Genomic DNA, 27033 nt, shown 5'->3' on the forward strand with positions numbered 1-27033 from the left:
ATGCTTTTTGGCCGTTTATTTACACGACAACGGCGTTTTGGGTGCCTGAAAACGCGAACTTTTGAAAACGGTCCCCTTGTAAACAACAAAAACGCGAATCTCTGAAGACGATGACATCATGCGCATGCGTATTACGTGCTCAGTCTATAGTGTTTCATCACAATCTAATGGCCTGGTAGCAGAATACAGCGTTTTAATTCGTTTTCGCGGATCCGTGTCATTGGGGATCGTTTTGACAATCGTCTGTACGCGGAAAACTCAAATGTTCTGTTTAGGAGCGGCGTATAGGTAACGTAAATCCAGTGATTATTTCCTTTTTTGTGTACTAATGCATCCAGAGGTCCATGGATGTTTCATCTAAAGCTGAGATTTTGCTTTGTTAGGGTCTGAACCATACCAGCTGATAATTTAGAGATTTGACATTACTTTCCAGGTCATTCCAGGTCAAATCAACCAAATTTCAGAAACTACCCCGGCTCAAATTTTTTATTTGAACTGCCATACGATATATACAGTACAGTCATACCAACCAGAGCTGCACTGTAATGATATTGCACAGGAAATTGATAGATATCAGCCCATATATGCCTCCACCATTTTGATGTTGATTGGATCTGCACACGGCCGTGGAAAAAACGCGGAAGGCTCGGTCCCTGACCGTATCTGATTAGTATCTGACAGTCAGAGGTCACAGTCACAATGCTACATGTTTATAGCAGGTTAAAGTTTTATAATGCCTCAATGTCTCTCATGCATATTTGTCCCATGTCGTATGCAGATTTTTACGTGGATGGCAGTGATAACAGAACATATGAGCTCATGCCAGGAGGCTTGAGGTGTCTGATTTATTACCCGTTATTTAGAAGGGAACGAGCGTCATACACTAGTGACTGTAATAAACGATGGACGGCCCAGCTCGAACTACTTCAAAGGCACCTCTCTGCTCCCTCCTGTTCTAGCTCAAAACCGAACAGGAAGGGGATGGCTGCAGGGGAGGAGCTAAGTGCTCTGGTTTTTCGGGGGAATTCCCCTGATTTCCCCCGTGCTATTTCAGTGTTATCAGTGTCTGCTGACACTGAAGTGCTCTCTGAATTCTGAATGGAGTGCAATTTGTTTTCGATCGTTTTGGTATGTTGAAGTAGCACTGTTATTTTGTCAAAGATTTTTTGTTGCAAGGAACAATGGCTTGAATGAGTCCACAGTGATTAAATGCAGGAAGACTGATATTGGGACTGTAATCCAATCAGTTGTTATTATATCCTCCTAAACCACCGTTATTTTTTTAAATCTTTCCAGTTTTCCGCCACTGTGGGCACAGGCCTCCTCAATGGACTAATTAAATACAAAGGTCCAGATGTCTGAAGGTACGTAGGATAGCCTTTCTCTAGCCACCCGCTCTATCATTTGTCTTACGAGTTTGGACGGCTACAAAAGTTGGCACATCTGTCCATTGAATCGCAACAGATGTCTGCGGACTGCCTCCCCCTCCTGGCTGGCGGCCATCTCATGCATTTACCCCCATGACCAAAAAAACCCCATTGACGTTTGTTTTCCTGCAAATGAGGGAAGCCACTGGAAGAATTATCGCGTATTAATGACTCTTAAATCTGGATAATTCATACCCAAGCTCATTTCTACAACATGGTCATTAATTTATATCTGCCTGATTGTAAATGAGCAGAAAGAGCATGATCATATTGTCCCACTCCCATTGAGAAAACCAAAGACGTCAAAGTAAGCCAGTGAGAGTAAGCCAACATCAGATACAGCGCAGGCTCAGTTCACAGACCAGCGTCTGTTTGTCTGTTCTTTTTCTCTATTTGAGAACAGTAACTCACATAATGTGTTTTTCTAGTGATGATGGGATAGGGATGTGCAAAATTACATCTTTTCATAATGTACTTGTTGGAAGTCCGGTGTAAATAACTGTGTCGTTCACTCTGCTGTGCATAATAGCACCAAATTAGTAGAAAACACAATATATTGACCCGTGCCCTGTTTTCTACCATGCACCGTGCACGTTTGTGATGACGTAAGATGAACACCAGGGTCAGATAGAATCAAGTTGAGTGTGAAAGCAGACCACCGCTGCGGGGGGGAGCCGGGAACGATCGCGCTCGGATTTGGACCGCAGCGATGTGAAAGCTCCCTTAGTCTCCCATCATATCCGTGTTTTACAGCTGAATGTATTGCTCACCTTCTCTTTTAATTACTATTCAAAAATGTGTGGCCGGCTTCACTCCCGTGGCTTGATAAGGACACTAATGACTCATGTGATTTGGGACTTCAGAGATCATTTTTTGTTCAAGTGTGGCAATATATCACATGCTAATTACACAGGATCTAATGCATTTCTTGAAATTTACAATATTCCATTGGATGAGAGATATTAAAGCTCTTAATTAGCAGTCATCCAGGAGCACCAGCGTGGCATTATCTGGAAAGCTCCATCACTCCCAGTGTGCTCTCCCAAGGTGACCAGGAAGTAGCCGTAATGATGTGGTCCTGGGGAAAGCGGCATCGGTGGCAGCCTACCGTGATTTATCCGAAAGCCGTAATGACATCATTCTCGCCGCACGAGAAACATAAATTAGGCCTATCTCTAATGGAGGTCCCAGGCTTCTCTCTCTCTCTCTCTCTCTCTCTCTCTCTCTCTCTCTCTCTCTCTCTCTCTCTCTCTCTCTCTCTCTCTCTCTCTCTCTCTCTCTCTCATATCTGAGATTTCATGCTGTGCCTTTGGCAGGGCAGCTCAGGTTTTCCCAAGAGAGAATGTGCTCCTGTGAGCTGACAGGTGAGAAGATTTATTACTCCTTCCACACGTCAACGCATTCATTGTCCGTCCTTCAATCACAGGCATGAAATACTCATCTGAGATTTTACAGATGTCCTTTGCTATATAAAAACAAGTGACGTATTTCACGCAGCCCTTTTTTGTTGTTTAAAGACCTGTAAACGGCGCAAGATCGGCTGGTCCGTTCCCAAAGCAGAAACGGGCTGCGTTGAGATATCATCATTCGCCATCATGCTATCGTAAAGAGACATGTTACACTGCATCTGTGAGTGATGAGAGTCATCTGTCAGTACAGATGTTCCTGTTCTGTCCATCATAGGAGCGCTGTGCAGTGCAGCTTTGGAGATCCCAGAACAATGAACGCAGCAGCTGGCGTGGAAGCTCGGAGCAACATGTATGTAATAGCATTTTAGGGAGGTTTGTAATACCTAACCATTAAGGCCCTAATATGTTCAAGGCAAAGTCCTTTTTCTTCACTTAAGAGGTAAAAACAAGTTTGAAATACCTGAGCAGAAACAGGACAGCAGTGAGAAAACGGCATTCTGATCAAAGCGATGTCGAAATGAGGTCAAGTCGGAATGATGTGACATAAGTTTGTTCTTCAGTTTCTCTTGGAATATTGTCCCGCTTTTATTGTCCCACCCTCAAGAGTAGGGGTGGGACAAAATATCGATAGGGCGATATATATCGTTGTCCCTTCTCCGTGCGATACGAGAATAATTTTTTTTTTTTTTTTTTTTTTTATTAATAAAATAAGGCTCTCTAAATAGATTTCCCTGCTCCAAGCAACGCTACTTCATGGCTCCTCGAGGTGGCACTCAACACATGAATGAGGGAAACGGGAACATAAGTTAACTGGCCTAAAAAAAAAAGTTTTTAACGGGATGGCGGACAGCAGTGTGAGTAAAATAATAAGATGCCCCAGCCAAAGTCTGGATGCACTTCGGCTTTTATACCATTGATTGTTGTAAATAAACATCTTTGACGCTCTTCACTGAGCACTTACACAGATACACACGGGAGTGTTTGAAAGCAGGCGTCTATCAGTGGATATATTAGGGATTCGCTGATAGACGCCTGCTTTCAAATGCTCCCGTGTGTACCTGTGTAAGCGCTCGGTGAAGAGCCTCGGTGAAGATGTCTATTTACAACATGTTTTGGAAGCGTTGATCATTGTAGCCAATCAGAGAAAATTTTTAAATACCCAAGTCGGTACCTTTGACAACACTATTTCCAGGTTTATTTTAAGGAAGCTGATTTTTTTTATTTCATGGTGAGTTTAAGTAATGTTTCTTGCTCTTACAGGAAATCCGAGGAGGAGGTGGACATGGACAAAGTGACGGCTGCCATGGTGTTGACCAGCCTGTCCACTAGTCCTCTGGTGCGGAGCCCTCCTGTAAAAGTCAGCGGTAAGTAACATTAGATCTCAGTCCTCGTGAAGTCATTTTCACACTGCCTGCTGTGAGCTGCAGAAACGACTTGCTTTTCACTCAGCTATTTCCTGTTTTCAATGTCACATGCACATGAAAAAGTGTCACATGAGATGGAAGTGCATTAGTTCAGCCATCATGAGACTAGCTTTTGCTGTCTTAAAGCTGTCATCTACTAATAACATAAAGAGGCCATATTCTATACTTCTGGAGCATTGCATTTTATTCCCTGAAATCTTATTTAATGTTAGTAAACATGTCTTGCACCAAAACTGTCATAAATTAGTTAAAATTCTATACCCTCTCTCTGATCTTTCACTTATCTACTTAATATACATCTACATATCTCCTTTTGTGCTGACATGACATAACAAATTAAGACTTCTATGTGTAAATGACCTGTTATGATTGGCTAATCTCTTTGCATATGATATGCTGGGGTGGGTACAAAAAAACAACAAATATTTTACTGAGTTATTTTACCTTTCAATACTGTATCAATATTTTCACAAAATGTTTGTTTATTTTTCACATAAATATTATTTGGGGGAAAAAGAGACTTGGCTAAAGAGAAAGAGAAAAAAAGAAGCTAACAATATATTTACACAAAGAAAGAAACAAAGTGCCAGAGAAACAAGTAAAAGATCACAAAAAATATATGACAGATCACAGTTTCACAAATATTATACAGTAAATATAATATAGCAGTTTCCTGCTGATTCCCATTCTGAAACATTTTTCTTTACTGTATGTACTACAGTATTTCAGTTTTCATTAAAATTTTTAATTTTAATTAATTATGTTATGTGCTTTTGTTGTTTTCCTTAGTTTTAGTTCATGTCGATTTTAGTACTTCAAAATATATATATTTTTTCTGTTAAGGCAACATTTCAAATTTTAAAGTTTTTAGTCTATTATTTATTTTTGTATTTAAGTTAACAAAAACTATTTGAATAGTTTTTTAGTTGACAACAGCAACACTGCTCAGAATGATAAGTTAATAAATCATGTGTTAATATGTAAACATGGCTGGTCGTTTGCTATAATTGCTCAATTCTGGAAAAACAATCATGTTTTCTTTGCTTTACCAAGGGCAGAAAGTTATATGTTGACAGTAGACTTTAATTATATGGATTTCTGGTGAAATCACTGTTCATTTAGTTCACCACTAACAATGTGCTATCACTTTAATTCTGCACGTGCAGCAGAGCAAAAATAGACTGTGTAGAAACGATTACTGCGTCTGTACCGCTGCCGCTCCTGGAACGCATTGCTGGACTGCATTCATGTGCAGTGTGAATGCTCTAACCTGTTAAGATGAGCACTGAAATAAATATGTACCACAGCAAACAGATCATGTGGGAAATGGGCATTAAAAGGGCTGCATGATGTAAAACTACATCTTACCTCACATTTAGAAAAACAAGGCAACGTATTGGATCGCACTCATCTCATCGTGGAGGTGGGAAAACAAAGTTCTGTATGACCCGCAAGATTTAAATGCAAAAGAAAAGTGTCCACCCATAAATGGTGAGTTTTATTGAAAGTGCCCCAATTGTGCTATTTTAACAGTTCCTAATTTTGTTTAGGAGGTCTCCTACAATAAATTTACATCCATCCAAAGTAAAAAAAAAAGAAAATACACATCAGCTCATTTCTCAAAGCGTTTGAAAACGGTTTGTTCGAAGATTCTTCCGTCTCTCTAAACCCCTACTTTCCACGAGCCTACTCTGCCCTGATTGGTCAGACAGCCCAGTCTGTTGTGATCGGTCTACTTCTTATAGGGCGTGTTGGAAACAAAATGGCTATTACCATATCTGAATTTCAGCTCCGGAGGCTTCCTTAGCACTTGATACACAGTAATACAAACAGTAACAAAGGCGTCAGTTTTACCTCTGTAAATCCTGTTTAATCATCCGGATGTCCTTCTGCTGTCGCCTACGCTGTTGTCTTCTTGTAGCTCTTCTCCCCTTCTTCACATTAGCCTACATTAATTTCACCTCCGCTTGTGGTTTTAACACCTTCTTTTCATCACCGCGTGCCCTCTCGTTAACCTTTGTGGTTGGTTCAAGGAACTTTATTTTCACACCTCTTACATAATAAACAAAGGAAGCCAAATGTATTTGTTTACACCCTACATATCACTAAGTATTTTAGGTACTCAAATAGCATTCAAGCATTTTTATATATTTAAGCATATATGGCATTACCTTTAAAAGCAAGCAAAATAACATTTCTTGGAAATGGGTAAATAGCAATGTCAATATCCAAAACAGTATGTAACAGGAAGCAATTTCTGACTACTCGTTTCGGCAGTTCAGAATAGGTCTTTCTTTTAGGAGACAATAACTTTATTTGTTGTGCACTTTGATCTTTTAACCTTTGCAGACATTGTACATTTGCCAACAGCCACATTGCAAATTACACACTGCATTAAAGGTAAAATTCGAAAAAGCATAATAGGGACACTTTAAAATGATATTACCTTTTAATGTGAGAGAAGTACCATATGTTTATTCTGTATGTGCCGTGTGTATATATATATATATATATATAATATGAAGAGTTCAGATGCAAAAACCTATAAGTGCCGTCTGAAATTTTCTGAATGATCATTTTGATCAAGCTTGTATATTTAAGTTCAGTAATTTCATTTAAATGACAATTCATAGGTAATTTTCATTGCCATTTAAGTGAAATTACTGAACTTAAATATACGAGCTTGATCAAAATGATCATTCTAGAAGAAAATTTCAGATGGCACTTAGAGGTTTTTGCATCTGAACTCTGTATATATATATATATATATATATATATATATATATATATCACACACACACACATACACATACATACAGTACTGGTCAAAAGTTTGGACACATAACTATTTTTTTATGTTTTTGAAAGAAGTCTCTTATGCTAATTAAGCATGCATTTATTTAATCAAAAATACAGAAAAAACTGCAATATTGTGAAATATTATTACAGTTTAAAATAGTTTTATTTTATTTTAATTGCTTTAAAATATAATTTATTTCTGTGATACATTTTCTTTTTTATCAGCCATTACTCCAGTCTTCAGTGTCACATGATCCTTCAGAAATCATTCTAATATGCTGTTTTGCTACTTAGTTATTATCAATGTTGGAAACAGTAGTACTGCTTAATATTTTTCTGGAAAATGTGATACTTTGTTCTGGATTCATTGATGAATAAAACGTAAAAAAGAATAGCATTTATTCAAAGAGAAATATTTTCTAACAAAATAAATCTTTACTATAACTTTTAATCAATTTAACACATCGTTGCTAATAAAAGTATTAATTTCTTTCAAAAAGTGTGACCCCAAACTTTTGAACGGTAGTGTGTATTGTTACAAAAGATTTATATTTGAATACATGGATTACATGGGTAACTAATAGTTGTATTTGTGGCACACAGCTGCGCACTGCAAAGTGCAAATGCGTCTAGTTTGAAAGCACAATGAGCCTGTGCTGCTTCTGGACTGCATACACACTGCAAATGGACCATGTGTGAAACGCGCGCAAGCCCTTGATGAAGACGTGTTATAACTTTTGAAGGCCTTTAATGGAGTACTATAATTGTAGCTTTTATGTGATATAATAGGACTTAACTTTCTGTTATGACATTGCATTAAAGCACAACTGCACACTGAGAGTTTCATAAACTAACATGACGTTAATGCTTTACACTCCTCATTACACTTAATTGAAAGTTTAGTGTATTATAAAGCAGTATGTATGTCGGGATGATGGTTATTATAATTACTTTATGCACTTAACGTGTCTTTATGTCCTCACTGTATTCTGTTCTTTCCATACAGAGGGTCTAAATGGCTCCTGGAAGGATGGAGGTTTCACTCCATCAAGCTACAGCAGCAGTGGATACTGGAGCTGGAGCGCGCCCAGTGACCAGTCCAACCCGTCCACGCCATCCCCGCCCCTGTCCGCTGACAGCTTCAAACCCTTCCGAATGCCCAGCCTCAACGGGCCGACAGACGACAACATCGATGAGCATGACGGCAACAGCTTGCTGTTCGACGAACCCATCCCCCGCAAACGCAAGGTGAGCCACTGTCATCTCACCTTCACTTATGGAGATTTGATCAGGCGTAACTTAGTTAAACGCTACTATAGGAATAATGGATAAAGGAAGATAATAGATTTACAATGAGCGGCACAAAAATCCGCAGCCACCCTGCCGCCCGTGTCCCTGGCACGGTTTGTGATCCTTGAAGTGAAATTCAAATGCAATTTAGAATGAGACAAAGACCCTTATGTGAGTGCTGAATACTTCATGTTTATGCTAGAGGTCGATTTGCATATTCATCGGCACCAAAAATGGCTTTTGCAAATATTGAACATCTGGGTAACACTTTACTTGAAGGGGTGTGCATAAGACTGACATGCCACCGTCATAATCATGACATGACACATGTCATGAATATGAAGGAGGTTTTATGCATGTTTATGACAAATGTCATTAAGTGTCATTTGCTCAATTATGACATTTTTAATGCAAATATGACATTGTGTGAGATGTCTTTGTTATGGCAACTTGACTTTACTAAGACAACACAACCTGTCATAAATATGTCATAAACATGACAGCAGATTAATTATCAAACTTAAGAAACCACTTAGCTTTATGGGTTAACATTTCATTAAACTGTCATGTGGTTGGTTTTGACATTGGCTGTCATGAAGCCATTATAACATTTTAATGACAAATTAAATGTGTACCACTGTAGTTGAGGTCAAGAAAAACATTCATGACACAGTTATAATGGCCTCATGACAGCCAATGTCAAAACCAACCACCTGACAGTTTAATGAAATGTTAACCCATAAAGCTAAGTTTGATAGTTAATCTGCTATGTCATGTTTATGATATATTTATGACAATTTATGTTGTCTTGGTAATGTCAAGTTGTCATGACAAAGACACTAACAGCTTATGATGTATTGGTTTATGTCAAGTTGTCATAACAAAGACATCTCAAACAATGCCATATTTGCATTAAAAATGTCATAATTGAGCAAATGACACTTAGGCCGTGTGTCCACCAAAGCGTTTTTACTCGCGGCTGGCTTGTTTTTTCAATTGTTTTCAATGGGAGCGCCGCGTTTTTAAAACGCCATGAGCGTAGCGAGGCGCTGAGCGTTTTTTTCACGCCGAAGCGCCGAGCGCTCGGCGTTTTTTACAGGTCGCCGAGAGTTGAAGAATGTTCAACTTTGGGTAAAACGCAGCGCTCATCACTGTCACTTTTTACCCAACCATCCAATCACAGTGGAGGAGGGGCGGGACTAATACCACACCGACCAACCGCGTCCGCCACATGATTCTGCTTGTACAACGTCAACAGATGACAACAACAAGCATAATAACGGAACAAAATCATTTAAAACAAGAGCCAGAGAAAATACATTACATTGTATTGACATTTTAATATAGAATCAACACAGAAACAAAATATGTGTGAAATGAGATACTAGTAAGACTTTCGCGGATATTCCGTATCATAACAAGCAAAGTGTCTCGGTCTCAACCGTCTCAACTGAAAAAACGCTGCGCTGCCAAAACGATCTCAAGCATTTTTAGCAGAGCGCCTAGCGTTTTCAGCTGGCTAATAACGCTTTGGTGGACACGCGGCCTTAATGACAGTTGTCATAAACATGCATAAGACCTCCTTCATATTTATGACATCTGCCATGTCATGATTATGACGGTGTCATGTCAGTCTTATGCACACCCCTTCAAGTAAAGTGTTACCGAATAGGCCTAATCATTTTTCTAGTTTTGGTTGCACAATAAACTGCTCCTGGGATTTCATATATTTTGGAGACTGGAAATGTTTGTACATTTTTTGACATTCAGCATATTTATTTTACAAATTTCAAATCAGGCCAATCAGAAATCAGGTTTGTAAACTCTTAAGTTATGGGTGTCTGCACAATCTAGTATCAGTCAACCACTAGTTAATGCCATTATGCCTTCTTTTTTTTAGGGATGTTAGTTAATGTATGTGATTCAAGTGGAATATAAATGGTTAAGGGAACATTCCAACATGGTATTACAAAAATATTAATAAAAAAAAGCCCTAATCAAAGACCTAGCGCAAAAATCATGATTTCTACATTGTGTTCAGTGCATTTCCCTATGTATTTCAATGCAGATTCAGAAATATGCAACTTGAGCTAAATAAATAATGATTATATTATTTTATATGATTGACAGACCTTGTACTTTGTATTTTATTCCTGCATGTGACATGACTCCTGAATTTTAGAGGAAGGCTTGTAAAAGTGATTTATATCTGGACTCATTCTAGCATTGCAGACAGATTATTTGAGAAGTCGTGGGTACATATTTCTTTACTTTTAATAACACACCGTCCTCTCTGGGATGTGGCTCATTTGGAGGTGCCATTACTAGACATGATGATGCTGTGTAGAGAGGCAATTTACTTGTCTTTTACGAAGATATGTTACCAATGCACTAGGCTGCTCACAGGCACCAATCTACTTTATCTTCCAGTTCATCAGGCTCGTGTCAGGTGCATCCCAGATTCTGTCAGTCTTCCCTCATTTGTGGGAATGAATAGACCTCCTTAATCTTAGTTATTGTCTCTCTAGCTCAGGACTCCAGGACAACAGCAATACCAGTGTTTGTCAGTGCCTTGTTTTCATTATCACTACTATTATCCTTGCATTTCATGCCATGGACATAAATATACTGTATAACATTTTTTGTTACATTTTGTATTATAAGAACTTTTATTTATTCTTTTTATTTCAGCTACTTGCCAAAGAAACATTTGTAATTTTCATTAAGTTAAACTTTATGTAAAAAAAAAAAAAAAGAATAACTAAATCAACATATAAAACCCCCCTAAAAAATTGAATATTATATATAAATAACAAATTTTTCTTAAAAATATATACATGCATGTGTGTATTTATATATGCAAAATAATTATACACAGTACACACACATTATGTGTAAACAAACTTTTATTTTGGATGCGATTAATCACGATTAATCGTTTCACAGCCCTACGAGAGAGGAGCTGTAATAATGTAAAATATGTGAAAAAATTATGCGTTTTTTGAACAATCAAGCTTGAAAAAATATTATAGTACACCCCAAAAAACAAAATCAAGACTTCGTAAAAGGCCATAATAAAAAATAAACTGTGGTAGTACTATTATACTGAGTATACTAAATATTTACCATATTCATGTACAATGGTACTCACAACCTTTACAAAAATTACTGTGATAGTACCATGGTACATTGATGGTATCATGTAATAATATTATGGTACTCTTCATGATGTTTAGATACTTAAAAAAAAAAAGGAATAAATGTTCAAAAAATGCCATGGTACTGTTTGGCACTTTTTGTGTGCTGATAGGTGGTGATTCTCCAAAGTACTTTAGCGAATATTATGTCCATAAAACATGGTAATACCGTAGTACTTTAATAAATGAATGATTACCATATTTATGTATTACCTGTATGGCATTTACACACTCAATGCTACCTAAAATAATACCCTGGAACTACCATGGTACATTACCTTGGTACCATGACCTAAAAACCTTGGTAGTACCACCATGGTACATTTAAAGTAATGATTTCACACCAATTCCTACAAATATATCTAATTAATAATGCTGTTGATGAAGAAGTTAAATTCCTTTTAGATTCATTTCTAGGAATTGCTGTTCTAGGAATCACGTTCAGCCTCAAAACACATCAATCTGTCATTTCTCAGTGTCTTTCCTGGCAGCAGCTTCAAAAGAGTCTTTCCTAAAAGAAGAAAAATGGCCAAGCTTCCTGCTTTGACCTTCAGCTGCCTTCTAGAGAGTTGACTTCAACACGAGTCATGAGGACACCAGCCGGTCTTCAACTGTTGTTAATTAGTAGCTGGTTTATAGCACTGGGAATTGCGCCGCTGTTGTCATCCAGGGACATGGTGAACCGATTATGTGGGAATGAGCTGCTTTGTTTGCCAGACCAACACAATGGCCATCTTGAGAAAATTAAATTAGCGTCATAACAATGGTAAACAAACTACCGCACGCCACCTGACATAAAACCTCATGTCGAGAGATCGAAGTATTAAGACTTTCATCTTCACTTGCCGCTCACTTGTACTTTCAACTCGAGTGCAGTTTTGACACGGGAGCCGCCGCTCTCAAATGACAATTGTGTAATTAGTGCAGACACATTGTGTGAAAAATGACATGAGCTTTGAAAGACCTGCGCTATAGTGTCACTCTCAATGCCGACCAATTACCAGCCTCGGAATAGAGCAAGAGAGACATCTAAGGTGGGCGTCCTGCTGAGGCCCTGGGTCCCCCCCGCCCCGTGTCAGTCTTTTGGGAGCATCTGAATACTGGATACAAGAGGTCTGCCAATTGATGTTGATTAGTGTACTCACTGTGCACCTGTGTCCTTGACAGAACTCCATGAAGGTGATGTTCAAGTGTCTGTGGAAGAACTGCGGGAAGGTCTTGAGCACAGCCGCCGGGATCCAGAGGCACATTCGAACCGTCCACCTGGGGTAAGCCATCTGTGGTATCACAAAAAATTGTGTCGTATTCAATAACCACCCACAATACATTTTAAACAGGTGTTAAATGCGCTGAAATAGCACTGCGTCATATTTAAATGAAGTCATTGTCATTTTTTTCTGCGCAAACACGCCTCATTTTATGACAGTTAGGCTTGTTATAGATTGTGCCTTTAACGGTAATACAAATTGTTAATGAGAGGGGTGTTTGGTTCATTACCGTATTAAAGTTTAGGGTCAGTGAGTTTTGATCAAAAGTGACAATGAAGACATTTACAATGATTTCAAATACATTTTTCAAATAAGTGCTATTCATCAAAGAATCCTGAACATAAGTTTCCACAAAAAATATTAATCAGCACAACTGTTTTGAACATTGATAATATGAAATGTTTCTTGAACACCGAATCAGCATATTAGAATGGTTTCTGAAGAATCATGTGACTGAAGACTGGAGTAATGGCTGCTGAAAATTCATCTTTGCCATTACATGAAATAGTCCGAAATTTTCATTTGCGTTTTTTCATTTTCGTCATCCTAAGAATTCGTCACGTACAGAAACCTTGGACACTAAGTCCGATGCGTATTAATTAATTCGCAAACAATACAAAATGAAGTCTTCAAGCAGTGAGGATGATTTTGTTGTCCTCTCTTTTCTTAAAAAGAGAAAAAATTAAGAGGAAATATTGGGTCCATCCAATCCTGAGATTACGTATGAAAGGAAAGGGAGTTCCACCTCCTTATCAAGGAGCTGCGGGATTATCCCGAGCAATTTAAAATTTACTTCAGGATGTCACTGGCCCAGTTTGATGCATTGTTAGCGATACTGAAGCCACATGTTAAAAACAAGACCACCAATTTACTTGAACCAATTGATCAGTTCTAGATTTTGGCCTTCGCTTTTACGGTGGCTCTGAAATGTCAAAACACTTCTCAAAATGCTTGCTACAAATGCGGAAAACGCAGAAAATCTAAGTAACCTTGAGTCCGAAATTCTCGTATGTGTTTTTTCGTATTCGTCATTCAGTGGCTCTCAATTGTCAAAACACCTCTCAAAATGCTTGCTACGGATGCAAAAAATATTTTTTTTATGACGGACGAAAGTTTCGGAGGTAGTGTGTAAACGTGATTGACATAACGTGAGGTCGTATTTATTTTTTAACGTGCGAAATTTTCGGACGAGAATTTCGGACTCAGTGTGCAGAGACCTTTACTGACCCCAGACTTTATAATGGTAGTGTACATGTGTAAAATAAGTCCATTGTGGGAAAATCATTTAATTATGGCAGATTTTTAGCACATTCAGTGCATTTTCCTGTGTATTCACCCTGATCATTTTATAATCGAGGTTACACTTAACAAGGAAGGAAACTAACCCAGTACATCAACACAAGCATACAAAAAAAAAAAGTTTTACATTTATTACCAAAAAAACGTTTCATGTCATTTTCAAAACGTTTAATGTACATAATGTACATTTTTATGCTGTTATAAAATCTCTTGGCTGAAATTTATCACAGTGATCTCTGGATAGCATATAGTGGGAGATAAGAGACAACAGACTGCTCCTGGTTCAATGTCAAAATGTCAAAACATGAGACTAATTCCAGCAGGATTATCACCACGCTTACACTATTACTGCGGGGCACAAAGTAATGACAGCCAAGGCCAGATGATTGTGAAGCAAGGTTTATGTTTCTCTCTGCTGAAGTCTGATTAAACCACAGACCGGGAGGATTTCTGAGAAAATCTCATTTTCAGAGCTATGGTTCAATGGAAGGACATGAGAAACTGACGGTTTTATGCATCAAGTAACTGTTGAAACGGTTGAAAGTATTGTACGATATACCATAGCAAACTATACTATACTACATCATACCATACTGTAGAACGCTACACTATAATATACTATATCATACTGTAACACAGAATGCTACACTATACCTTTACCATACCATACTTTTTAAATAAATACTTTTAAAGATGTAATAAATTGATCTAAAGTGACAGTAAAGACATTTTGTTACAGTGCATTTACAATAGTTGGACAATACAGTTACAGTCAATTTCTATTTCAAATAAATGCTGTATTTTAACTTTCATCAAAAAATCCTGACAAAAAATTATGTATCACAAGTTTCCACAACATTAATCAGCACAACAGTTTTCAACGTTGATGATACTAAGAAATGTTTTTTGAGCACCAAATCAGCATATTAGAATTATTTCTGAAGGACCATGAGGCATTTTACTATGGAATTCATATTACACATTGCATTACACCGTAATCTACAACACTACACCATAAAATACCAAAGCATATTATACAATGCAATATAATGTAATTGATCATAGTTTATCTGTATGGACGGTTCGGCATGCATGTAATTCGTGGATTAGTTGTTAAGTTGATCCATCTTAGAGTGAAGGTTTATCATTTGCATGTGTTTCTAAGTCTTGCCATTTTAAACATTTTTAATCGATTTTACCATTCAAGTACAAGAAGAGGTGAAAGAGAACTTCATTCGGTACTTGCGCACTGTTTTCTGTGCATACTCGCGTTTCAGACAGCGTGCAAACACAGAATGTAGTCCTCTTTCGCGTCTCCTTGTGCTTGAACGGACACACACACACACAAAACGATCTCAAAATACCGTCTCGGCATGTATTATTGTGTAAACAGTCGGTTATGTCTTTAGTGAACGTAAACAGTTGAGAAAGAAATCAGATGTATATCATTATATTGGATCCGTGCATTAGGTCTTAAAGTGACCGCTGCCTATAAATACCCTCAGATGTCTGTGTCATTAATGTTAATCAAACAACAAAACGCAATTTTAAATCTTTTAATGTATATTTAATTTGTACAGTGAACACTATGGAGTTACTTTACACTTAATTATTACATTTCTGTACCTGAATACTACTGTTAGACCTTACTTTGGTAACATTTTATTTTAAGGTGACGTAGTTACACGTAACTACATGTACTTACTATGGTAATAACAGTAAATTATGCATAATTTCAAGTAACTAACCCTAACCCTAACCCTGACCGTAACTCTATAGTAAGTAGTGCTGCACGATTAATCATATCGCAATCGCAATCGCGATGTCAAGCCTACGCGATTATATGACGCAAAATGCTGCGATTTTATATTAAATAAACAAATTAGCGCTGTTAACGCAATTAACGCAGCATCTGTTAATTTTTGGCATCCTTTGGCTAGTGTTACATGATCCTGCTCTTATTCATGCAAATGCTTTTAAACCATTCATGCGCGATAAGACAAAAAAGAACGCGCGGCCTGTGAATGTCCTGACTGTGACACACAGAAAGACTCGCGCTAATATCGTGCATGCGCACAAAACAGCATGCCAGAATACAGTTCTCTTTCGAGTTTGAACGAACAATAACACACACAATTATGCCAAAATGTCTTTTTGTCGAGTATCTTCATAACATATGAGTAGTCTTATGATGAACGTGAAGAGTTGTGACTCGTGAGAGAATGAGGCGCGTGTGAGATCCGCGTCTCTGACAGCAGCAGCTGGTCTTAAAGGGACAGTACACAGTAGCCACTAATTATATCTGTCGCTAAAGTTAATCAAAGAACAAAGGGAACAGAGAAAAACACTCACTGCTCTTGACTAAAGAACTTTTTTCTTTAGGCAGATTATCACTAATCTGTGTGTGCATTTATTTTCCTTGAGAACCAAGCAAGTTGACTCATGAAACCATTTGTTTATTATATCGTATATCGCAATTGCAATATTGACCTCAATTATCGCAATATGACATTTTCCCCAAATCGTGCAGCCCTAATAGTAAGTATATGTAGTTAATTAATATTACTCGGTACAATCTAACTACATCGCCTTAAAATAAAGTGTAACCCTTCCTTTTATTTGTAACTTTGCTCTTGTATTTGTGTATTTGTTCTTATTTTATTGGTATCAAAGAAGTACTTAAGTTACGTAAAGTATAAAGTAGTACAAATGTTTACTACTATAGTTTCACAATGACAGATTTGGCTTAACTACTAAATGCTCAGATTCAGAGTAAAAATGTTTATATCAAATGTAAAAATGAATTCATATTAAATCAGGCAATTAAAAAACTTTGCAGCCATTTTTTCAGCTTCAGTGTGGAAGTACTGTGATTTGCCTTTATAGGGCTTTACAGTATGACAGAAAAGTATAGTGCTGTATAGTATAGTACCTTTAAAGCAGTTATATTAGTGGTGTACATTAGAAATGTTAAATGAAAGCAAGTCATAGTGTTGATATAACAATGTTTCAATGATCTGTCTCTCTTCAGGAGGAATTGTGACTCAGAGTGTAGTGACGGTGAGGAGGATTTCTACTACACTGAGATTAAGCTGAACACAGACTCTGTGGCGGACGGTTTGAGCAGTCTGTCTCCTGTGTCCCCGTCTGTTCTGTCTCCCCCGCCGGGTTTGGACCAGAGACAGCCGGATGGCACTAACGGGGCGAAGAATGAGAACAGCACCACCACCCCTCTCAGTCGCTCCGCTCCAAGCGCACTCTACCTAGTGCACACAGACCACGCCTACCAGGTACAGCCCATCCAATCACAAGGAGTTTACATACATTTACATAACATTACATCACTTGAGAGATCCAGTCTGATGCTCTCAGTACACAACCTCTTGACAGAAGTAATATGAATATGACCTAGTAGTTCTATGCAATTACAGAAAGAAAGAAAAACATTTAATATCAGATGACAGCCTCAATATGATTGAAGTATCAACAGGCCAAGCTGTGCATAAAGACACCACTCAATTTCAATATGGAGGATGGTAAGGTCACAACACGAGGAGATTAAGATGAGAAGCCACGTTTTTCTTGATCACATACACAGCTGTTCAAAAGTTTAGGGTCGGTAGGATTTTTTAATGTTTTTGAAAGAAGTCTCTTATGCTCACCAAGGCTTCATTTATTTGATAAAAAAATAGTTATAACAGAAATATTGTGAAATATATATAGTGACAATGTTCAAAGTGTCAAAAATATATGTGGCATATATTCTAAATACATTGAAATATATTTGCATTGTTAATCACTTATATTTATCATTTTGAAATATATTCTGAAATATAACAAAAATATATGATGTTAAGTGTGAAATATATTTACATTTATAACATGTAATGTAAAATATATGACAAAATATATGGTCATAAAATGTTTAGCTTGCTAAAGAAGGGTCGAAAATGTATTTTGATCATAGTAATTCCTCTACCTTTTCCCCTATACACAACAGTAGGCTACCATATTTCACTACTGTATTATGACACACAGCTATAATAAATACTGTACTTGCATTTAAATGACTGCAATGTAAAATGACAGATAGTTGCTTTCCTAGGACTATTAGGCCATATTAGGTGGCACGTACCTAACACTAAGTGCAATTATTAGATTTATTGTTGTGTTTTATTGACATCTTTCCTGAAGTCATTTAAATATTGAAAATATGCACAATATTTATGATGCAAGTATAACAGTGACACTCCAACAGTGAAGTGCACTTAAACAATAGATAGAACTCAGTGTCTAACACTGCATACACACACTATTAAATAACTGTATTCAATTCTGTAAAAATAGGGGGGGAAAAAACTCTGCATTCTGTGTGTTATTTCCTACATAAAATTTTCATTTTAGGCCAATAAAGTCAGTGAAGGGGCAGCTGTGGCCTACTGGTTAGGGCTTCGGGCTTGTAACCGAAGGGTTGCTGGTTTGATCCCTGACCAGTAGGAAAAATGTGGGCGGGGGAAGTGGTAGAGCACTGCTCTCCCATGCCCACATCCACAGCTGAAGTGGTCTATCTAAAAAATAAATTGAAAATGTGTTGTTGTTTGTGAAAATGTTAACTTTTTAAATTTCAAAATATATTTCAAATGAAAAATTTGCAAAATTTAAAACATATATGAACATATATGTTGTTAGTAAATAAATTGACATAATAAATATATATATATTCACATATTTAGCTCAAATATATTTTCAAAAAAATAAAAAATGTATTTAACTAAAATATATTTATTGGGCCAATTTCAAATATTTGCATATATTCCAAAATATATTCAGAAAATATATATATTTCAAATATATTTCTTTTGTGTATGGGCATCCCTAATACCTTGTCATGTTTCACACAAAATAAAACTCTAGAGCAGATGTTAACGACTAGTATGGCAGTGCCACTTAAAACGGTTGCGTTCATACAGAGTTTTAGTTTTTTAGGAGCTTGACAACACCATTCTAGAACCGAACTGACACCAGCACATTTTCAGGACTCACAACTGCATTCTTGCCAATGCCAATCCAGGACGGGATTTGAGAACCACTACTAAACACTGAAACTGAAAACCAAGGCACAAGACAAAATAATGAAAACCGTTACATAATGATAACCCTGTTAAACAATGAATGTAATCATACATCTGCTGAACTGTTACATAGCTTTAAATGACCAATAATAGGGTGACCAATAAAGGAAAGCCCACTGCTTGAATGCTAGATGTTATCACATTATATACATGCAGCCGAGTCATAATCCCGGGCCCGTAGAGACTCTATATCAGTGTGACTGTCACCCCACAGGCCACAGCCCCTGTTACCATCCCCTCCACCAGCTCCACTGGCTTCACCCCCTCCAGCAGCAGTTTCAGTATCTCCTGGCAGTCCCCACCTGTCACTTTCACTGGCACCTCTGTGAGTAAACACACATACACACACGCACACTCCTGTGCCCATCATACACATGCACACACTGAACTCCAGTGTGCCTTGCGTTAGACTGTCCCCTTATACACATCGATTGTCTCTCATAACCACCCACTGATCTACCACGGTTTGGCCCTTCATTTGATTGCACATTTGAGTTACCTGACATCACTGTCAGACACATCTCTGAGATGTGAGTCAAATACCAAAACTCTCACAAATCAAGCTAAACAGACACCGTTTTATGCTGAGTGTTTCTGTAAATTACACTTTGAGGTTTTTACGACAGGAAATGGATGAATGATGTGTTTGGCCGTGTGTGAAGGATTTGAACTCTCTCTCTCTCTCTCTTTCTCCAGGCTTCTCCCACTCACAGCCGGACGCAGGGCTTTGGGGAGCAGCGCTCTCAGACCATCGCAGTGCTCTCGTCTCCCCCGAGAGCTGCAGGCTCACTCAGGTACAGTCTTAAATACACTTTAAACACTGTATTTAAATACACAGAGCCTTACACCTGAAGAAATGAATATTGTACTTTAAAACGGCTGTGTGAAATAGTTAGACCTGATGAATGCTGGAAGTGTGACGGCCATAAGGGACATTCTTGCACGTTTTACGAGCGTCCAAATCTATCAGCACATCATAAAATCTGTAAGTAGTGTAGAAAACTACAGTTAACAATATGTTCCGCTCTCTATGATGCCAGAAGCAAATCACAAAATGAATATCCATTTTTCATACTCTACATTATCATCTTGTGATGTCTAAATTCACTTGTTAAAAATGAGTGATTTCAGGTTTTTTCTTTTTTTTTTTTTTTAAATTATCGTCCAGAATTTTGTTTCCTTAATTTTATTGTTTTTACATTGCTTGTATATATATATATATATATATATATATATATATAAAATAAACATCATAATTTGAACAAATATGATTAAAATGATGAACACTCACTTGAGATAAAAACTCCAGTCATATCAGTGACATTGAAAATCTGTTTTCTTCAGTATATTATATTATATTATTATATATACTATTTGACAGTAGGGGAGATATTCAAAGAAACATTCCCTTAAAACTCAACTTTGATCACCAAAATGACGTATTTAAACGTTTTTTTTTTTTTTTTTCATGCCTTAAAATAGCTTGAATGTAACTCTACACCCTTGAATTTAAAGTTGAAGTTTATATTGGAAGTTTAATAATCACATTAGGATGCATCACTGTTTTCCACGCACAAATTGACCTCTTAAAATGATAATGAAGATGTTTGTTATACCATTTAATATATTTAAGACATTTTATTCGCACTCATGCAGTTCACACACATCTAGTTTAGTTAATAATCAAAACCTTCAGATGAACTTGGCTTGAGCTCCAAATTTGAATCAAGCAAGTACTGAATTTTTGTGAAACTGTTTTTGTGTTTTGTTTTTATGTGCTGTGCTGTGCAGTAGGAAGTCACGAGGCGAGGGGAAGAAGTGTCGTAAGGTGTACGGCATGGAAAACAGAGACATGTGGTGCACGGCCTGCCGCTGGAAGAAAGCCTGCCAGAGATTTGTTGACTGAAACAGCTGATGGCTGAGACACGAAAACAGGGTGGGCTTCCTTTTGCATGCATAGCATAATGAAAAACGTTCCTTCTCTTTGTTACTGACCACAGACCCACCCTGCCTCACCTTATAAACCCATGTGGACTTCAGGGGTCAAACCCTTATGCATTTCCTCCAAAAACAACGGACGCGCACTCAATCTTTGAAGACTCACAACTCTCCCTTCAAGGCGAGTTGCTTTATACAGCGTTTGTGTTCGATAGACTCCTGAAAAACATTCTTGTCCGTTCCTAAAGGACCAGTTAAGGCAAGACCGGACTCTGTCCAAGCTCTTTTTAAAAGAGAAGAAAGCTCTCTTTCAGACAGTGGGAGAGTGCTATAAAACAGAACCGGAGAAAGTGTTTCTTTTTCCACGGGCACTTTTTCCGCATTTCTCCTGCCTATTTTACTAAAGGTTAAGGGTTGGACAGCCAGAAAACCCTGTCTTCTCAAGAATGTACCATCACTGGGGGTTAGTTTTGGGATGTTGACTGGATAACTCCATTGAATTCATCAATGCAAAAAAAAAAAAAAGAAGAAAAAAAGTATGGGAAGAGGACTTTTAGCTCCCCCTTTCAGCCGTGCTGTCACAAGCAATTGCACCTACAAAGGACGGATTTTATATCTCTGGTTTTATATTTGCGTTTACCAATAGGACATTTCTTTCAGGGATGCGATCAGTAAAAGCAAAACCAACGGTTAGGTTTAACAGCAGAGAACTCAGTGCTTTTTGTCACAGGAATATCTTCTTGCTACCAAAAAGGGTTTTTACGTGCCATTTTCTTTCCTTGTTTTCCCTCTTGTGTAACTTCAACTGAATGAAGTACAAAGACTGCAATCATTAAAATCCGACAGCACAGACTTGCATCAAAGTTAGCAGTGGCAAGAACCAGCCATTCAGGCAACGCAACCTCTCCTTCCCATCAGCAGGAATGAACTGCATTCATATTAGAGCCATAAATGAGCCCGCGGTGGTTTTACACCACTGTCTGATGCCTAGAGAGGTTTGACCAACATGCCTGACTGAGTAAAGAGTATGAAAACTCTGCAAAGTGGTTCATTTTACCTCTGAAAGGTGTAGAGCTCTTTTCCTCTCACCTTTTTCCTGACCTCACAGGTTCAAGTAGGAAGTAATAAAAATAGCAAATGCCACATCTACTCCTGCACAGGAGCTCATGCTGGAAGCACTCAGATGTGATGGTGTTATTCCTCCGTAATTGGTACAGCATCGCGTAACATGGTTGCAGGAGGACGGACGTCTTTTCACGATGGGCTTCTTTGCAAAAGATGACCAGGATAGAATAAAAAAAAGTTGTCTGTTGAGTTCCACATGATGTCGACACTTAGTTTGGCTTTCAAGGAATACGGCAATCGTAATCTGGCACTGTTTCGGTGGCTCTGATACAGTCTAACATGATATAATCTACATAACATCAACACAAGCTAGTTAACTCATCATATGCATGCAAACAGTGTTTATTGTGTTCAGCACAATTGTCTGTTTTGTTCATCACATGGTTCCCCTCTTACTTGCTGTCGATATTTGTATATAGATAAGGTATACAGTATTCAGTTCTCCAAAACGAAATGTTTTACGCCCAGAGTAATGCTTGGTTTTATTGGTAGAACATGCATTAAGGCTTTGCTCACACTGCACATAAATCCGATTTGGTTTCAAATCCACTTTCAAGTTAGCTCCATTTGTTAATTGGTTAATTTAGGAGTGATCAGGATGACGACAAGAGACTCACAGTCAGACATCTTAAAGTATGGTTAGACTACTTGGAAAAGCTAGTGTTTGTTTACACTGAGATGCATTCAATCTGATTTCACACCTGATCTACAAAACTAAAAAAAATTCAATGGTTCAGATTTTTGCTGCTTATCTGAATAAAGCCATAGACTAGGCTAATAAAAGAACATTTTGAATGTGAATCTATAATTAAAATCAATATGCATTTAAATATTTAAATAGCGTCTCCGAAACAAAAACACTTTAAAACTGCCATTGGTTTCATGGGCTTTGAGTCTTGTTTATAGAGTTCATGTTTATCAAACTTGATATACATGATGGTTTCTGATCTATAATTTTCCTTTTTTTTTCTTTTTATTTTCACGTTCTGTTGACACGATTCAACAGATCTCGCATCAAAAAGGTTCTTGCGTCTTTCCGTATGACCGGAGGCAACCTGTTTGTGAAACCACACACCAGCACCCAAAGGCTCTAGCACTCCAATTCGACTCCAATACCCTTCAAAACGCTTTGTGATCTTATGCCAGAGATGGAGACGAGTTTCAATAATTAATAGCTGCATATTTTGGCCCCTCAGCTGGTGTGAGGAACATCTCAGAGGCTTCTGCTTGTCCCTCCATTCCCTTCCTGGTGCTATAATAGATCAAAGGGTCTGCGAGATCTCATGGGGCGTTTTACGTAAGAGGGCAAGTTGATTTCTTCAACTGTTTACACTCAGTATATACTTGGGGAAACTCTTTTCATCATGTTTCCTACAAATGAGATTGAAGTCACTTTTAAGAGCAAGTTTTGGTGATATATTTCTAAATGCTCTTGCCTCGGATAAGCTGTTGTGTGAAGTTATTGTACGTAACATCACGGTGCGTTTGATTTCTAATGATGTTTCACCATGGTGCTTCGGCTTCGGTTTTATTAGCTAGCCACGGCGCATTACTCGTGTTCATCAGGGGTGCTAGTTTTCTTCTGCACTGGCCTTTGTTTTGGTGTACAGCATGAAATTTAACAAACACACGGTGCATATCAAGCTGCAACGAGTAGGTCGTGTTTTCACTATTTTCTTTGTTTATGGCCAACTTTGTTCACAAGTTAAACAGTATATAATGAACCTACATTAATACATGTATAAGCTACCTGGTAACCAGTATTTAGGACACTGCTCATGAATTCCTGTCTCATAGTAATCCAGTACCAAGCTTTTATTGTTCAGATCCAGCGGGACACCGAGGTGTTCGCTGTCTTTAACCTATAAGTAGTCTTTTCTGGTTCTGTGTTAACACACCGTATAGGAAATAACCAAGGTAACTAATAATACTGTTATATTACTCAAAATGTGTAAATGTTCTGATCCATATGTTAAGCTACTTTAACACACCAGGGAACAGAATAAGATGCTTCCTGAACTTTCAGAAGTTTAACATGCTAGCTAGCCATTTCTCGCCGTCTCTTTTCCCACACATCAAAAATGGGATGTTAATCGGATACCCATATGGATTTTGTTGGTATTAGTGTTGGATTTGTGCAGATGTTTAGGGTGGGTGTATCCTATGTCAGACTGACCCAATCTGGCAGTCTTTGCGTAGACTGAATTGTTTGTGTAACTCCAAACCGCCACTCCGCTATACAGCCAGATGGCAGATGGGCCACTCAGTAGTCTACTTACATAACTTGCATGTTTGTGTCGAACCGCAAACAGCAAGAAAGAGCGCAGGCTGTAGATAGTGCCGAGAAGGGGAAAAAAAGGTAGTCGAAAGGAACATTCCAGACTGCACATTTTAATTTTATTATGAAACGGTCATCAGGATAGAACTTGCTCTCTCTTTGAGGGCTTATAATCTTAGCTGTCATTGGACGTCATTGGCATTCTGCAATGCATAGTACCGGTCAAATAGATGCTGGGGTCCCCGTCGTGCATGATCAGGTCATGTCTATCCTAGTTCAGGGGGCCTGAGAGGTTTTGCTTTTATTTTCTGTGGAGGGGGACAGTCCCTCTGACTGCTTTCAGGAATGTATTTGTATGAGGATTTATAGGAGTCTGACTGTGCCTTGGTGAGGTCTGATATTGTGCGTGGAGATGCACAGAAAAGCAAAGGAATGTTTCTGGTGTCGGCTTGTCTGAGTTCATAATTTTGTCTGGATTTAAACTTGTGGGAGTTGAGGCCCCCTTTTTTTTTTACTGATTTAAGGACTAGATCTTGCTTTTTTCCCCCTGCTCAAAGTGTTTTTTGATGCATTTGAAGCTTGGGGTGGGGGTGTCTTTTCCTGGTTGTGCTTTGTAAAACGATTTTTGCTACAATATTGTAGTTGTTCTTGTCTTGTTGTTTTCATCTCCGGTTTTGGAAACGCAGCGGGAAACATTTAATCAACATTTCAAGCAGGGGTTTGTTGAATACGGCTGCGTTTTAAAAACCGGGGGGGACGTTTTTCTTACAAGATGCTTAAACAGTGAGATCATCCATTATTGTCAGAGACAAACTTCAGTCCATGCCCAGAAGATCTTAGGGTTATGAATCACAAGTTTGGTCGGGTCTTTCAAAGTAGGGCTGCGTGATTTGTGGGTTTTTTTTTTTTTTTTTTTTTTAATATTACATGACTTCATTTTTTTTTTTAAATCAAGTATTTAAGAAAAATAATATGATGCAGCCCAGACAGCAACGTAGTGTCGGCCCAGATTATGCCCACATCTGGGCCGTGTGGAATCCATGTGTACCAGATGTGGGCCGGATCTGGGCCGACACTGTTTCTGTCTGGGAATACTATATTACACCATTTTATTTCTTAATTTTAAAGTGTTAAACCATAACATTTTTAGACAACAGCCATTTTTGAGAAAACGATTGGCGCATGTTGCGGAGCTGCTTGCATGTAAACAAACACAGTGCCGCGCTTCCCTATGAAACACGCAGCACATGTATTTTGAAAGAAAAAACAATAACCCATCCAAAAAGGACTGCATGGGAAAGTAGGCTTAAGCGCTCTGAATGGATTATCTCACTGCTGACCATTGTCAATCAAGAACCATGTTAACCTCAAGAACTCAAAGACTGTCGCACTGGATTTTTACACTTTTTCAAGTATTTACTTATCTAACTGTATTTTGTAATACTGCATGTGCATGCCGAAGAAAACAAACACAAAAAAATATATGATCTGAATTTATGAATATGTTGTTTGTGATGTTTTATCTGTAAAAACAGGCACAGGGCAGGCAGGCTGCTGTTACTATAGGAATTACTTGCAAAAACCACTTCCTCTGACTTCATCATGCGATTTCACCACTTTTTAAGTCACACAATTTCATGGTATGTTGACCACAAAGGGCTTCTCCCATGCGTATTCCTTAAAGGGACAGTTAAACACCCCAACCCCCAAAAAAAATTAATAAAACTTAACCCTCATGTCTTTCCAAACCCATATGATTTTCTTTTTTCTGTGAAACACAAAGGAGATGTTTTGAATATTTTCAGTCTCATAACCAAATGCAACAGGTCATGTTTGAACATGCAGATGTGCAATTAAGATTTTTATTTTAAATTTTTTTTATTCCCCAAACAAATTCACATGACTTCAGAACACTTATACAGCTCAAAAGTCCTTGGCTACTTTTATGTTTTTTTTTTTTTTTTTGTATGGGAAAAAAAGCCACGTGAACATTCTTCAAAACAACTTCTTTTGTGTTCCACATGAGAAAATGTGTCATAACGATTTGGAACAACTTAAAAAAGTGAGTATATGACTATTTATATTGATTTATTGATTTATTTTTTGGTGACCTATCCCTTTAAGAGAGAATGCTCGAAACTGATTGGCTGAAGCGCTGATAGAAACTGCCACATTCTTTAGTCTTTCCACTGCGAAAGCCAAATATGTGTGGCTTCTTCTTAGACCTGTTCTATACTTAGCGCCATGTGCTCACATCTAGTGAATGGACTGCCATTAAAATCAACAGATGCTGACAATAAAATAACCAGCTTCTGACCGCCGTAGTAGAGGCTATAAAAACAAACGCCTGACGGATACTACATAAGCACTTCGAAATGATCCAAATCAGAGGACCAGTTCATCTCAAGGACCAATGTAGTCAGCCCAAACTGTGCTTTTTTTATTTC

General features: G+C 37.9%; 1 protein-coding gene across 3 annotated transcripts in view; it reads left to right on the top strand.

Moving 5' to 3' along the window:
* Nucleotides 1-23018, top strand: part of znf704 (zinc finger protein 704) — a 53108-nt gene extending 30090 nt beyond the window's left edge. Inside the window, exons 3-9 of one of the 3 annotated variants that reach the window (XM_084423685.1) lie at nt 4097-4200; nt 8066-8307; nt 12714-12814; nt 17145-17403; nt 19460-19570; nt 19942-20039; nt 21037-23018. In XM_084423685.1, coding sequence (XP_084279811.1) covers nt 4097-4200; nt 8066-8307; nt 12714-12814; nt 17145-17403; nt 19460-19570; nt 19942-20039; nt 21037-21151 — 1030 coding nt within the window. In that variant the 3' untranslated portion in view covers nt 21152-23018. Of the gene's footprint in view, nt 1-4096; nt 4201-8065; nt 8308-12713; nt 12815-17144; nt 17404-17544; nt 17627-19459; nt 19571-19941; nt 20040-21036 lie in introns of those variants that run through there. The other 2 variants (XM_084423686.1, XM_084423687.1) reach the window with 2 other exon arrangements.
* The last annotated feature ends 4015 nt before the right edge of the window (nt 23019-27033 follow it).

Source organism: Rutilus rutilus, assembly GCF_951802725.1.
Source record: "Rutilus rutilus genome assembly, chromosome: 11".
Taxonomy (NCBI): Eukaryota; Metazoa; Chordata; class Actinopteri; order Cypriniformes; family Leuciscidae; genus Rutilus; species Rutilus rutilus.